This window comes from Doryrhamphus excisus, linkage group LG5 (assembly GCF_037039965.1).
Source record: "Doryrhamphus excisus strain RoL-2023G ecotype Guam linkage group LG5, RoL_Dexc_Guam_v1.1, whole genome shotgun sequence".
Classification (NCBI taxonomy): Eukaryota; Metazoa; Chordata; class Actinopteri; order Syngnathiformes; family Syngnathidae; genus Doryrhamphus; species Doryrhamphus excisus.
This window is the reverse complement of record NC_136361.1, coordinates 16,329,694-16,343,965: the sequence shown is the minus strand read 5'-3', so window position 1 is coordinate 16,343,965 and position 14,272 is coordinate 16,329,694. Positions and strand designations below refer to the sequence as shown.

Sequence of the window (14,272 nt, the reverse complement as noted above, 5' to 3'; positions counted from 1 at the left end):
GTTGATACCTCTCATACAGAAACGTTGTTTATGCTAACGGTGGGCTGGTTTATTATACCGGACCTCCGGTATAACAACAAGAGAGGAAAAAGAGAGAGAGAGAAGTGCCATTAAACAAGACAACATTCCTTTAAAAGGAAGACAAGGTCGCCTTTGGGCTCCACACAAGTCTGCACTTGTTAAAATGTGGGTTGATCCCTTTACTCCACCTTTTAGAGTGTATGCTAAGTCCCTTTATGGCATAAGCACTAATTTGTATATTAATTTCTGACTTGTCAGAGCTCACATGCAAATAAATGTTATTTAAATAAATGTAAATAATAACCTAAAAAGTAAAAAAAACAAAAATCAATTAGGTAAAATTATTAAAATTATTATGATTATTTTTACAATACATTATTTCAGTACTGCACACATATTCTAATGATGTACAGTGACATTAATTGTACACTGCAGCTTCCTGGGAGGAAACACACACAAGCAATAAAACCCTCACCAATCAATAACACACAGACACTACTCATTGATCATGTCTGCATGAGGGGGCTTGCAGGGGGGTGGAGGGGGGGGGGGGGTGGCAGTTTACATGTTGCACCATTGCAATGCATCATATAAAGACGAGCTGTCACAGCACGTCAACAAAGATACAAACAAAGCAACCACAACAAAATTACACGTCCAAAAGGTGAGGTTTAAGCAACGCTATTATTTCCGATTATTTTCAGGGTGGCATGAAAGCAACGCGATCTTTTCACTCAAGCAAACGACACAAACACACACACACAACTCGACTATACAAGAGTTAGTTTAATCACACACTACCTCCAACTACACGTAACTAAAAACTTTTCATTTTATTATAAAGTAATTAAAACAGAAATGAAGCTTGCAATGGATTGTTTTATTTAAAAAGCCGTAACTGATAAGGCGATATAGTGCGGCGAACTGCGGTCGAGACTTGTCATGGATTTGTCGGTGTAAAAAAAGTACACCTCCGCGGCTACGCTACTGGTTTTTTTTAACACTTTTATATAAAGTCGTACATGTTGTGGTGATCAATGCAGTCCATGGGGGAGGGTAACGTTTGAAAGCTTTACTCACCAACAAAGAGGGCGCAAACGTCAGGCAGGAGCGGCGAAATAAGGTTTCCTGTTCGAAAGTTGTGGTGTGTCAGTAAAGTGAAGTGAGCGGAGTGATGTGGGGGGGTAAAAAAAAAAAAAAAAACATTCTATGCGGAAGTACACGAGAAGCTACCGTGAGCGCACCAAATAAACCACAAAATGTTTCAATAAAAATAATATAAATAATTTATATAACATTGTTACAACTGGAAACATTAAACATATTTAATTTTTATTTTAACTTTTATAAGAGTTGTGTCACAAACAAAACCGTCCCCATTTACTCTGCCGGTCCAAAATAAATAACTGCTGTTTTAAAAAAAAGCCACCACTTTAAGCATTATCTTGAAGCTACTTTTCATTTTGCTGCATACTAATCGCTCTGTGAAACAATTATTTAGTTTCGATACATACGTCAAACTGTCTCGTTACACATTCATTTTTGCACGTAAAATGCATGTCCTTATTTTGCAAATTTCACGCCCATTATGGCAGCCTGACGTGATAACGACTTTTAATGGTGCCATAAAGCGTATTTATCTGCTCCCATAACAAAGCTGACTTTATTGTTAAAGTCTTTGGTTGCTTCCGGGTTTTTTAGTGTGTGTTCTGTCTCCCCCCTGTGGATAAAGGAGGACAAATCAAGCAAGCGAACAAAATTCCAGTCATACTGTATTTGAATTATGTTTAAAAAAGTGTAGTTTAACGCTGTAGCTTACATTTAACTAAAGTGTCTTTAATTATGTTTGCCTTAATAATAATAAGTGAGAAAATAATAAGTAAACTTATAAGTAAGTTTGGTGTATTTCCTATGGGAACGTCTTTCACTTGTCTTTATTTGCATATTAAATTATACAACTTATTTTCTACTATTGTGCTGCAAGTAACGGTATTAGTTTTAAAAGACTAAAATTAAACAAACTTAAAATATAAATCAAGAATAAGCTAAAGAGAAAATATTTTAAGTTAAAAATATTTTTGTAGTATAAAAAAACACTTAAAGCAAATCAAATAATTTAAGTTTAAATATTTTTGTAGTATAAAAAACACTTAAAGCAAATCAAATATTTTAAATTTAAATATTTTGTTGTATAAAAACACTTAAAGCAAATCAAATATTTTAAATTTAAATATTTTGTAGTATAAAAAACACTTAAAGCAAATCAAATATTTTAAATTTAAATATTTTTGTAGTATAAAAAACACTTCAAACAAATCAAATGTTTTAAATGTAAATATTTTTGTATTATAAAAAACACTTAAAGCAAATCAAATATTTAAAATTTAAATATTTTTGTAGTATAAAAACACTTAAACCAAATCAAATATTTAAAATTTAAATATTTTTGTAGTATAAAAAACACTTCGCACAAATCAAATACTAAAATATTTTTAAAAGATGACAATTTTGATCTATGCATAAAACAATATAATGAAAAAACCTCCATGACAACATGCGTGTGATATCCAGAATAATAGTTTATTGCTTCTCAAGATACTAATCTTTGTCTTCTTATTTTTTTTTCCTTTTTGTTTGCACCTTCCATATGACTTCTGTACAGTAAAAACAGAGAATGTTCGATGTGTACACACACACACACACACACACAAAGAGGAGACATTATTTACAACTGTTTGTGTGTCCAAGTGGAGACATCCTGTAGTGATAAACGAGACTTTTACAACAACTGGCCGTGAAGCACTACAAGGTGGTTTAGTCAGGGAATAAAATACAAAAATAAATAAACATAAATAAAAATGTGCCTTTTCGCTGAAAAGGGACAACAAGCATTGATTGAGAAATAAATAAATGCATAAATAAAATGCAAAGACCGATATTATATTTCACATTTGACTAATTACAGTACCGTTACACTGGGTGAATGCTAATTATAAAAATAAGTCTGCCAGAATATTTTGTGCTCCCAAAAGTGTTTGGAGAGTAGAGTGGACATTTTGAAAAAAAAAAAAAAAAATAGACCAAAGGGCCCAATTAAGACAATCCCAAATAAGCTCACCATAAAAAAAACAGGTTGTGTCATGAATAATTTAAAACTTTGTGATACACATCAGCTTTTTTTTTTAATTTTAATTTTAAATACGGAATAGTCACAACGATAATGGCTGTCTCATCATCTTAGACGAGTAATAATTAAATGTGATGTACACCATATTAAAATATATATACACACGGAAATATTCATACAAATTCTCTACATTTCTGCTTTTCTTTTCTTTCCTTCATTTAAAATTCACATTTTTTTTACACCATTAAAAATGCGATTTAAATTCAAGTCAATGAAACAATGTGAAGCACAGGAGCAAAAGAGTTAGGCTGAATTGCGCCACCAGGTGGCAGTATTGCACCGTGTTGTGTTAATTCATGGAGGAATCGCTTTGTTTGTGCTATTGCCGTTTCCGTGAAGTGAATGCTAGCAAAGTCACGTGGGTTGAAACCTTTAGAGGTGTATCTCAGTGGGAAAAAGTTTGCATGAAAAGCACATAAGTGCTTAAGGTGTTTGTAAAGAGAAGAAGAAAAAAAAGATGAAGCACACCACAGAAGAAGAAGTATTAGCTGTGGATCATCTTTAGGGTCTCTGTCTCCCTGTGTCTCTCATGCAAGGAAGCCACAGCGGGAGCAAGCGAGGGTGTGAGGGCAGGGGGTGTAGGAGTGATGGGCATCAGGGTCTTCAGAGGGTGGGGGGACACAGACGTGATGGGCGGCAGTAAGGTTGTCTTCTTCCCATCCGGCCCCGTCTGCGGGCGTCCCCCCCCCAGACGGGCTTCCTTGGCCGTGGTGAAATCCTGCTCGTTGTCCGAGCTGCAGTCACTCAGATCTGTGATCTCCAGGTCCGAGTCTGACTCGGGGTCCTGCTTCACGCTCCCCCGCCTCTCCGTGGGGCTCTGACGGCCCGCGCCGGCGACAAGGCCCACGTTCAAGCCCGAGCTTGGGGGTGTGACGTCCGCCCTTTCCCCCAAGGATGCCGCCCCGTTGCTGATGTCTGTGCGCCCTAGCATCAGGCTCCCCGGGTAGGGCGCCAGGCCCAGTCTGCCCGGCTGGCACCCTGCTGTGCCGTTTGTCCCGCCGGTGTGCCCCGCTGTTCCCCTCTCGCCCACCTCCCCCGGGGGGAGCAAGCTGGCGAAGGGGTGAGGCAGCTGGGACAGACTGCTCTGCAAGGGGCCGGGGTAGAACTGGGAGGGGTAGAGGGAGCCGGGGGGCAGTTTGGGGCAGTTGTTGAGCGAGAAGGCCCCCGGGAGGTAGGGGTTGAAGCCCCAGGGGTAGTCAAAGGGCGGGTTGCGAGGGTAAGGGCCCAGCAGGGATGGGGGCTTGGAGTAACATGGGGCGGCTAAAGGACAGGACAGAGAAGACATGGAGGTTAGCTTTTCTCAAGCAGTTGTAACGTTCACTAATGTCCACAGGGGGCGCTGTAACACTAAATACTAAAAACAGACACAGAAAAGGGTGTGAAAAAGTAGATTTTTTTATGATTTTATTCGCAGAAATTTAAGATTTTTTTTCTGGTGAAATTACGACTTTACTCTCAAACATTTTTACTTTTTTCTAAGATTAATATTATGACTTTATGATCATAAAATGAACATCTGTTTTCCTCATAATGTTACAACTTTATTTCTTAATATTTAGGCTTTTTTCTGGTAATATTATGACTTTGTTATAATAAAATTGGAAAATCTTGCCAATATTACAACTTTGTTCTTTTCTGGTAATATTCTAATGTTATTGTCATAACACGAAGGCTGTTTTTCCTGGTAATATTACAACTTTATCTTCTCATATTTACATCTTTCTTTTTGTAATATTATTACTTTTTTTCTTCTGGTAAAAGTACCACTTTGTTCCTTAACATTTAGACTTTCTTCCGGTAATATAATGACTTTATTCCGATTAACATGTAGCGTTTATGTCAGGTAATATTGTTTATTGTGATAAAATTTATATATTTTTTCCAGGTACTATTACAACTTAATTCCCTAACATTTAGAATTGTTTTAATAGTAATATTGCGTCATTATTATCATAAAATTTAGATTATTCATTCATAGTAATGTTATATATTTTTTCTGGCTAAAATGTTTTTTTTTCTTGTAATATTATGAGTTTATTATCAGAAAATTAAGATATTTTTCTGTGTCGTATTATGCCTTTATTATTATAAAATTATAATATAATATAATATAATATAATATAATATAATATAATATAATATAATATAATATAATATAATATAATATAATATAATATAATATAATATAATATAATATAATATAATATAATAATATTATGACTTTATCATCAAGTTTTTCTAACATACATTACAATTTAGATTTTTCATTGATAAAGTTATACATTTACTTTTTAAAACACCTTTTAACACTTAAAAAAATTATACAAGCTACTTTTTTAGACAATTTTTAATCATTAAAACATTGTTTTGTCCTTTTAATTGTTAATTAGCACACTACTTTCTGGTCCACGAAGGATCAAGTCAAATGTTCCTTTTTTAAAATGATTTTTCAGTGCGGTCTTAATCCTCCTTGGTGCAAATTAAGCATAGCCAAGCATATGAATTCCTGTAATAACATAAAAAAAAGTCTTGCATTTGACTCAGTGTGTGCTGGGATGTTGTTCATATTTAATGAACAAACAAAAGCATCCCCCTACCAGCCCAGGGAGGCAGACTTCCTTCCAGCTGACAACCAACTCACTCCCAGATTCCCGCTTCTTTTTCTTCTTCTTTCCTCTCTGCTAGCCTGCTCCTCGCCTCACTCTGTGTCGTTATTTACTATGCGGGGCTAATTTGGCAATATGTGTGTGTGTGTGTGTGTGGAGTAGCTGGCAGACACATGAATATTGAATCAGTCAGACGGGCCCCTCTCACTTGCTTATGAAAACACAGTAATGGGCGCCCACAGGCCACAAACTGAAGCCTGCACCCTCAATTAGGACCTTCCTGCCTGGGAAGGGGATTAGGGCGGCAGGCACACATGGGAGGGAAGAAGAGAAGAAGGAAGGAATAAGACCCGAGGACAAACTGTGGAAGGAGGGGGAAAAAGGAAGGAGGAGGTCTCGTTAGTGCATCTGTTTACACACTCTTGCTCTCTTGTTAGCTGTCATGGATGCCGAGCAGCAAGGCAAAAAGACATCGGAGTGACCTCACTTTCCTTCCTCTTGTTTTTCGGACCAGCACCGCCGATGTATAATTCACAAACCGAAACCCAACGCTGCAGGCTCCAAGCGGGACAGCCATCTTTCTCCCATTTCCTTTCACAATAAATGCTCACGCCCCGCCTGCTTCCTCATTCCTCCTGCTTCCTCTCCGCTGCGGCCATTGTTTCCTGACCTTATCCCGCCCACGTGTAAGCCGGGACTTACCCCAGGCGCTTTTTTTTTTTTTTTCCCCCTTCACTAACTTTTCAGCAAACCAGCTCACCTGAACTGAGGAAAGGAAATGTATCCAGTCTGAGCTTGTCTCCTTCTGGCGCCGGCGCCGTTGTCCCCCGATCGCACAGGGATGAGGCTCTGCCGGTGTCTGGCAAGCGGGGAAACAGGGACTGTACCGCCTAAGAGATGGAGGAATACTATGAAAAGGTGCACAAAACACAGCACGGATTACGTGTTGACAGTAAGTGTCCCTGGTGATGCAAGCGGGGACACTGTGGAGAAAAGGATGGGATGGAAAAAATAAATGCAATATTTTTACACCGCTTTTTTGCAACATTTTGGTTTTACCTGACTATCCCAGATAAAACACACTTTGTCACCACATTATACACACATTATACCACACAATACAAGCAGTTGATGTTTGCTAAATACAAGGATGAAGAGTCTTGAACCAGTCATGATGTGCTATACATATCACTATATTGACACTTACTATGGTACCCATTATGTCATTGGATGCTCATATCACCTAGTACTTTGGTACGTGACAAAAAAATAAATAAATAAACTATATTAGGAAAGCAGGAAGTGAACAAATGTAACAGTTACTGAAATATAGATCAACAACCCCCCCAAAAAACAAATGTGTTGTGTTTATTGCTAGTTCTGGGTATGAGGGTTCTTGACGCACCAAAACAAGACAAAAAAATAAAATATAATAAATAAATAAATAAAACCTTAAACTGTATTATGGAAAGCAGGAAGTGAACAAATGTAACAGTTACTGATTGTAAAAGTACCAGATGGAGGGGGTAGGATTTAATAAGCTTTGCTTCTTCCTACTCCTTTTGGACATGTGGAACTGGGAACTGATTATGTGATGCATTCAATTGTAATCTGATGCATGTTCAAATGAAATAAAACCATTACCATTACTATTATGCCAGTGCATCTCAAATCGCAAGGAGGGCCACCCCTGATGAGTTGTTAAGGGGGCTTGAGAGTCAGGGGGATTACAGTAATCCCTCTTTTATTGCTGTCAATTTGTTCTGGACGGGACCTGATAAGTGAATTCCCGCAAAGTAGAATTCTTCCTTTATAAAGCAAATATATAGAGCATAGAAATCATGTTTACAACATTCTAAACATGTGTTTTGACATTATTAGAGCCCTTCAGATATGAAATAACATCCCTATAGTCACCTTCAACTCGTATTAAGCATTATTCATTCATTCATTTTCTACTGCTTTTTCTCACGAGGGTCGCGGGGGGTGCTGGAGCCTATCCCAGCTTTCTTCGGGCGAGAGGCGGGGTACACCCTGGACTGGTCGCCAGCCAATCACAGAGCACATATAGACAAACAACCATTCACACTCACATTCATACCTATGGACAATTTGGAGTCGCCAATTAACCTAGCATGTTTTTGGAATGTGGGAGGAAACCGGAGTACCCGGAGAAAACCCACGCATGCACGGGGAGAACATGCAAACTCCACACAGAGATGGCTGAGGGTGGAATTGAACCCTGGTCTCCTGGCTGTGAGGCCTGCGTTCTAACCACTCGACCACCGTACAGCCCGTATTAACCATTATAGTGGACATAAAACATAATAAAGAGCACGGTAGACGAGTGGTTAGTGCGCAGGCCTCACAGCTAAGAGACCCGCGTCTGATTCCACCTTCGGCCATGTTGTATGTTCTCCCTGTGCATGCGTGGGTTTTCTCCGGGTACTCCGGTTTTCTCCCACATTCCAAAAACATGCTAGGTTAATTGGCGACTCCAAATTGTCCATAGGTATGAATGTGAGTGTGAATGGTTGTTTGTCTATATGTGCCCTGTGATTGGCTGGCCACCAGTCCAGGGTGTACCCCGCCTCTCGCCCGAAGACAGCTGGGATAGGCTCCAGCACCCCTGCGACCCTCGTGAGGATAAGCGGTAGAAAAACATGTAATGACCACATTTCCACGACTGATGTGTGCCAAGATTGTGTGAACTTAGTAAGCGCGGCGGCGCCCTCGTGTCAGGCTACTGAGCTCCACGGCTCCAGCAGTGTCTTTGACAAAGTGTGTCCGACAATGAGTTCTCCTTCTCGGGCAGGCCAGGTGGACGCTGCGTCCCAGGCAAAGATTTCATTCATTTATTATCATCTCTTAGAAAGTGGGGTTTGCCAGTAGTCCTTGAGAGTGTAACCAATCACAGTGGAGTTGCGAGTGGGTGGAATAAATTAAAACTGTCTTACAGGAAATACAGTTGGAATTGATGCAGATTGTGGAAAATCTGTATATTCTGTATATTTTGTATTTTTCATTCTTTTTTAATAGATGTGTCTGATTCTGATTCTGATTCTGATTCTGATTAAACATAACAAAACATGTTTTGATTGGTCGTTTTAGCCTCAGCTGCATCCCAAAGTGGGTGACATGTCACCGGCGAGCATCCTGCAGTGCGTGATGCAAGCGGTGATACAATGGCGGCAAGGACGGGACCACAAAGGACTGCCATGGGAATGGGGAGAACACATTTGAGGCTCCAAAGGATAAACGAGGAGGGAAGCGGGGTGAGATCTGAGGTGGGGCGGCTTTGGGGGGTGACAGTCAGTCAGGATGTAGAACAAAAAAAAAAAAAAAAGGGCACCAGGGAGGGGAGAAGGAGACGAGGTGAAACAAATTTAACAGATGAATGTGGGGTACCACAGGGGACGAAGGGGGGATTTTTCTAGTATGTGGATCAATAGCGGTGTCACCCCAACTTTGAAAGACTGTACTCCCCGAGCTGCGAGATCTTCGTTTGCTTAACAAACCGCATTAACGACCTGTCCATTGATCTGTTCTGACGCGACCCCCGCTTTCATTTTTTTTTTTCCCCAATCAATGACACATGGATACGCCACCGAAGACGAGGAAGGGGGATGACAGAGACAGGCGGGGGGGGGTAACGTCGTCTTTTCGGAGAGGCGGCTTTAAGGACGAGTTAAAGCCTCCTCTCCCCACGACCTTAAGACAAGTGATGGATGACAACTCGGCTCCTGTACTTTTAACTCGCCGCCACTCTGGAGATCATCAGTCACACGGGTACTTTAGATCCGTGTTCATGTGGAGTTTTGTTGCTTTTACTCCTGAGGGAATGGTGTGTGTGAATGTTGTCCCTAAAGTGAAATGTCAATGAAACAAATGATGTGAGGGCTGTAGTATATCACAACCTATCATAGAAGTCCCAAGCCTCTTTTGCGCAGAGGTTGTGCAAAAATGACAAATTAGACTCAAGGGGCGCCCCCTATTGGTTGTGGTCACAATGCTTAGAAGTACGGATATCCTCATTTTATCATCAACATACAAATAGTCAATGACTGATTTTGTTGGGGGCGGCACGGCGGTTGAGTGATTAGCGCGCAGACCAGGGTTCAATTCCACCCTTGGCCATCTCTGTGTGGAGTTTCTGTGTTCTCCCCATGCATGCGTGGGTTTTCTCCGGTTTCCTCCCACATTCCAAAAACATGCTATGTTAATTGGCGGCTCCAAATTGTCCATAGGTATGAATGTGAGTGTGAATGGTTGTTTGTCGAGTGTTAGCGCGCAGATCTCATAGCTAGGAGACCCAGGTTCAATTCCACACTCCACCATCTCTGTGTGGGTTTTCTCCGGGTACTCCAGTTTCCTCCCACATTAAAAAAACATGCTAGGTTAATTGGCTAATTCCAAATAAATGCAACCCGGACTTCCTTATATGGGCATGCCCAGATACTTAGTATGCAAATTAGAAAATGATATCATTTACTACCCTAGCATCACTACATATACTGTAGACTGCAGAGACTTCATTGCTGTTTACATCATTTAGTTTACATTATACAGTAGCTAACCTCTTTTTAGTGGTTGGCCTCATAGCTAGGAGACCCGAGTTCAATTCCACCCTCGGCCATCTCTGTGTGGAATTTGCATGTTCTCCCCGTGCATGCGTGGGTTTTCTCCGGGTACTCCGGTTTCCTCCCACATTCCAAAAACATGCTAGGTTAATTGGCGACTCCAAATTGTCCATAGGTATGAATGTGAGTGTGAATGGTTGTTTGTCTATACGTATGTGCCCTGTGATTGGCTGGCAACCAGTCCAGGGTGGACCCCGCTTCTCGCCCAAAGACAGCTGGGATAGGCTCCAGCACCCCCAGCGACCCTCGTGAGGATAAGCGGTAGAAAATGAATGAATGACTGATCCAGTTAGCAGTTAGCATGTAGCTGCAAAACCACATGAGAAGAATGGAATGTTTGAAAAACAAGAACAGCATGTCTGTTTTGGCTTACTTTCCCATTCTAATTACTTTTCATGGAAATGACCTTTTTTGGTTGTGTTTACCTCTGGGCTGCAGTCCGGTGCCGTGGAGCCCCCGTTGAAGTGGTTCTGGGCCAGGAAGAAGGGCGAGTTGGCCATGTCCAGGATGGGGTAGTTGACCAGCACCACTTTGCTGAAGTTAAACTTGTAGGTGAATCGCTTCCCTTTGGTTTTGTGCAAAATACGCTTGTTGTAGTAATACCTGCAACACAGGAGGAGGGGGGGGGGGAAATCGAATGAGGGATATAGCATAGAAGAACACGAAAAGGAAAAACCGGGGAGGGAAGGCTTAACGTAACGCTAGTATCAAGGTTTGAGATTTAACGGAAATGAATTAGTAAACAAGTTGAGTGCTGCAGGCTGAGCGCTATGCTGATTTCCCACTCTTTTTAATACGTCCCCTCCTTCTTCAGATCAATTTAAGCCCAAAAGCCTTCGTTCAATACAATATCAACCATATTTAGTGGGAAGTTTGATGTAGCTGCTGGAAACAGAAGTTACATGAAAGAACCCGCAAAGAGGAACGCTCCTGAGGTTGTCCAATTCGGAATTTGGACAGCTACTAGACCTCAGTTCAACGGTTTACATTAGATCAGGGGTGACCAAATTGCAGCCCATGGGCTTTTTGTGGTCCACAGCTGTTTTTTATTGGCCCACAGCACATTGAAAAAAAAGGTATAATATAACAATACAACTAAAAAAAGGAAAAATCAGCAGTAATTTTACAAAAATTAAGTAAAAATATAAAGAGGGTGATGATTTTACAACAATAGCATCATAATATTCATTCATCCATTTTCTATACCACTTGAAATTTTATGAGTAATCATTTTTGGAGCATTAAGTTGAAAAAATAAAGAAAAAAAGAGGGGGAAAAAAGAAGGAAACAATTAGAATACCGTCAAAATATAAGTATTAAAGTAAATATAAGTATAAATATAAAGTATTACAAGTATTATATATAAATATATAAGTATATAAATATGATAAGTCATAATCTTACCCCAAAAAATTACAAATATATTTTAGGTGGAAAGTTTACATATTGGAAAATAAAAAAAAATGATGTGCTATATATATCACTATATTGACACTTACTATGGTGCACATAATGTCGGTGCATGCTCATATCACCTTGTACCTCGGTACGAGGTACTTTATTTAAAAAAACAAAAGACAAACAAAAAAAAACTTAAACTGTATTATGGAAAGCAGGAAGTGAACAAATGTAACAGTTACTGATTGTAAAAGTACCAGATGGAGGGGTAGGATTTAATAAGCTTTGCTTCTTCCTACTCCTTTTGGACATGTGGAACTGTGAACTGATTATGTGATGCATTCAATTGTAATCTGATGCATGTTCAAATGAAATAAAACCATTACCATTACCAAAATGTTACATGAAAACACTGCCTGTCGGTTTAATCCAGATTTGATGATGGTGATAGTTACACCCTGGAATAGACTATTTCTAATTGGACAAAATCCAAACAATGAAGAGGCTAATGAAATCAACATTTGATGGTAACATCATATCATATGCAGAGTCTCCATAAAACGAACAAAAGAACAGGAGAAATATGTATGGGGGTCACCGTGGCAACAACTTCAGGTGTCGCCCCAGTGGGCATGTCAGCTTCCTGCGCCACCCACTGGGGTGTATATCTGCATCCCACCTGCTCCGGTGATGGAGCTCAGGTGTGAAGAAACCCCAAAATCCAGCCGATGCAGTTGAATAGTAGCATGTTTTTTTTTTTTTTTTATTTCTCTTTGTTCCTTGAAAGCTCAGCACAAATTATGCGCCCACACAGATCAGCACGTACGCTACGTATCAGCGCTCGTCGGCAAACACGCCTATGCGTGTTTTGCTTTGCATGGCAATGCTGCTGTGGCCCTTAATTGAGCAATTAAGTGAGGCTAATTAAGAAGGCTAATTGTGGCCCCAGCCAATTCATAACAATTAGAGTCTGACGACAACTCTCATTAGCAAGAGGCCACAAGAACGCAAAAGGGGGAGAAGGCGGGACTTTAAGACAATTTCCGATAACTACGACACACTTGAGGATGTGGCGTGATGTGTTTAGAAAATGTAAAAAAGTTGGAAAAAGTTCCAGCGACTTGACATATTTTCCAAATCCTTATTGAATGGCTTTGTTTGTGTTGTGAACTTTTCCATTAAGATGTCTGATGGCTGATAAGCAGCAATTGAGGAATATTGACATTCCCCAAGACGAGGTTCCAAACGTTATCTCTTCATATTCACAAGCACCATGTAAACATTTCAGTTCATGTCGCACTCCTTTGGATTATTCTGATAACGGCACAGTGGGAGGTGTGTTTAGCATGTCTGTCTCACAGTAAAAAGGGCTTGGGTTCGAATGTTAGATTTAGACATGTTCAATTTTCTATTCCAATTTTCATTCATTCATTTTACTCATGAGGGTCGCTGGAGCCTATCCCAGCTGTCTTCAGGCAAGAGGCTGGGGTACACCCTGGACTGGTCGCCAGCCAATCACAGGTCACATATAGACAAACAACCATTCACACTCACATTCATACCTATGGACAATTTGGAGTCGGCCAATTAACTTATATATTAATATTAATATTAATATTAATATTAATATTAATATTAATATTAATATTAATATTAATATTAATATTAATATTAATATTAATATTAATATTAATATTAATATTAATCATTCATTCATTCATTTTCTTCCGCTTTTCCTCATGAGGGCCGCGGGGGTGCTGGAGCCTATCCCAGCTGTCTTTGGGCGAGAGGCGGGGTACACCCTGGACTGGTCGCCAGCCAATCACAGGGCACATATAGACAAACAACCATTCACACTCACATTCATAATATTATGATAAAAAGTAAATAAAGAGTATGGGCTGCACGGTGGCCTCATAGCTAGGAGACCCAAGTTCAATTCCACCATCTCTGTGTGGAGTTTGCACGTTCTCCCTGTGCATGTGTGGGTTTTCTCCGGGTACTCCGGTTTCCTTCCACATTCCAAAAACATGCTAGGTTAATTGGCGACTCCAAATTGTCCATAGGTATGAATGTGAGTGTGAATGGTTGTTTGTCTATATGTGACCTGTGATTGGCTGGCGACCAGTCCAGGGTGTACCCCGCCTCTCGCCTGAAGACAGCTGGGATAGACTCCAGCACCCCCGCGACGCTTGTGAGGATAAGTGGTAAGAAATGAATGAATGAATAAATGAATATTATGATTAGCGGAAGTGGTTAGCATTTAGTCCACACAGTCAGGGGATCGGAAGACCTGGGTTCGATTCTCTGCTTGGGCATATCTGTGTGGAGTTTGCATGTTCTCCCCGTGCATGCGTGGGTTTTCTCTGGGTACTCCGGTTTCCTCCCACATTCTGAAAACATGCTAGGTTAATTGGCGA

The 14,272-nt window shown here is 40.2% G+C and overlaps 2 protein-coding genes across 4 annotated transcripts in view; both read right to left on the bottom strand.

Moving 5' to 3' along the window:
* arhgef1 (Rho guanine nucleotide exchange factor (GEF) 1) overlaps positions 1-1,221 on the bottom strand; it is a 51,105-nt gene extending 49,884 nt beyond the window's left edge. For both annotated transcript variants that reach the window (XM_058052989.2, XM_058052992.2), the window contains exon 1: positions 1,102-1,221. The gene's annotated coding sequence lies outside the window, so the exon portion shown is untranslated. The remainder of the gene's footprint in view (positions 1-1,101) is intronic.
* Positions 1,222-2,948: 1,727 nt separating this feature from the next.
* The window catches only part of erfl1 (Ets2 repressor factor like 1), a 74,636-nt gene continuing 63,312 nt past the window's right edge, over positions 2,949-14,272 (bottom strand). For both annotated transcript variants that reach the window (XM_078790790.1, XM_058052997.2), the window contains exons 5-7: positions 10,880-11,057; positions 6,575-6,704; positions 2,949-4,468 (exon numbers count right to left, since the gene is read on the bottom strand). In XM_078790790.1, coding sequence (XP_078646916.1) covers positions 3,693-4,468; positions 6,575-6,704; positions 10,880-11,057 — 1,084 coding nt within the window. In that variant the 3' untranslated portion in view covers positions 2,949-3,692. The remainder of the gene's footprint in view (positions 4,469-6,574; positions 6,705-10,879; positions 11,058-14,272) is intronic.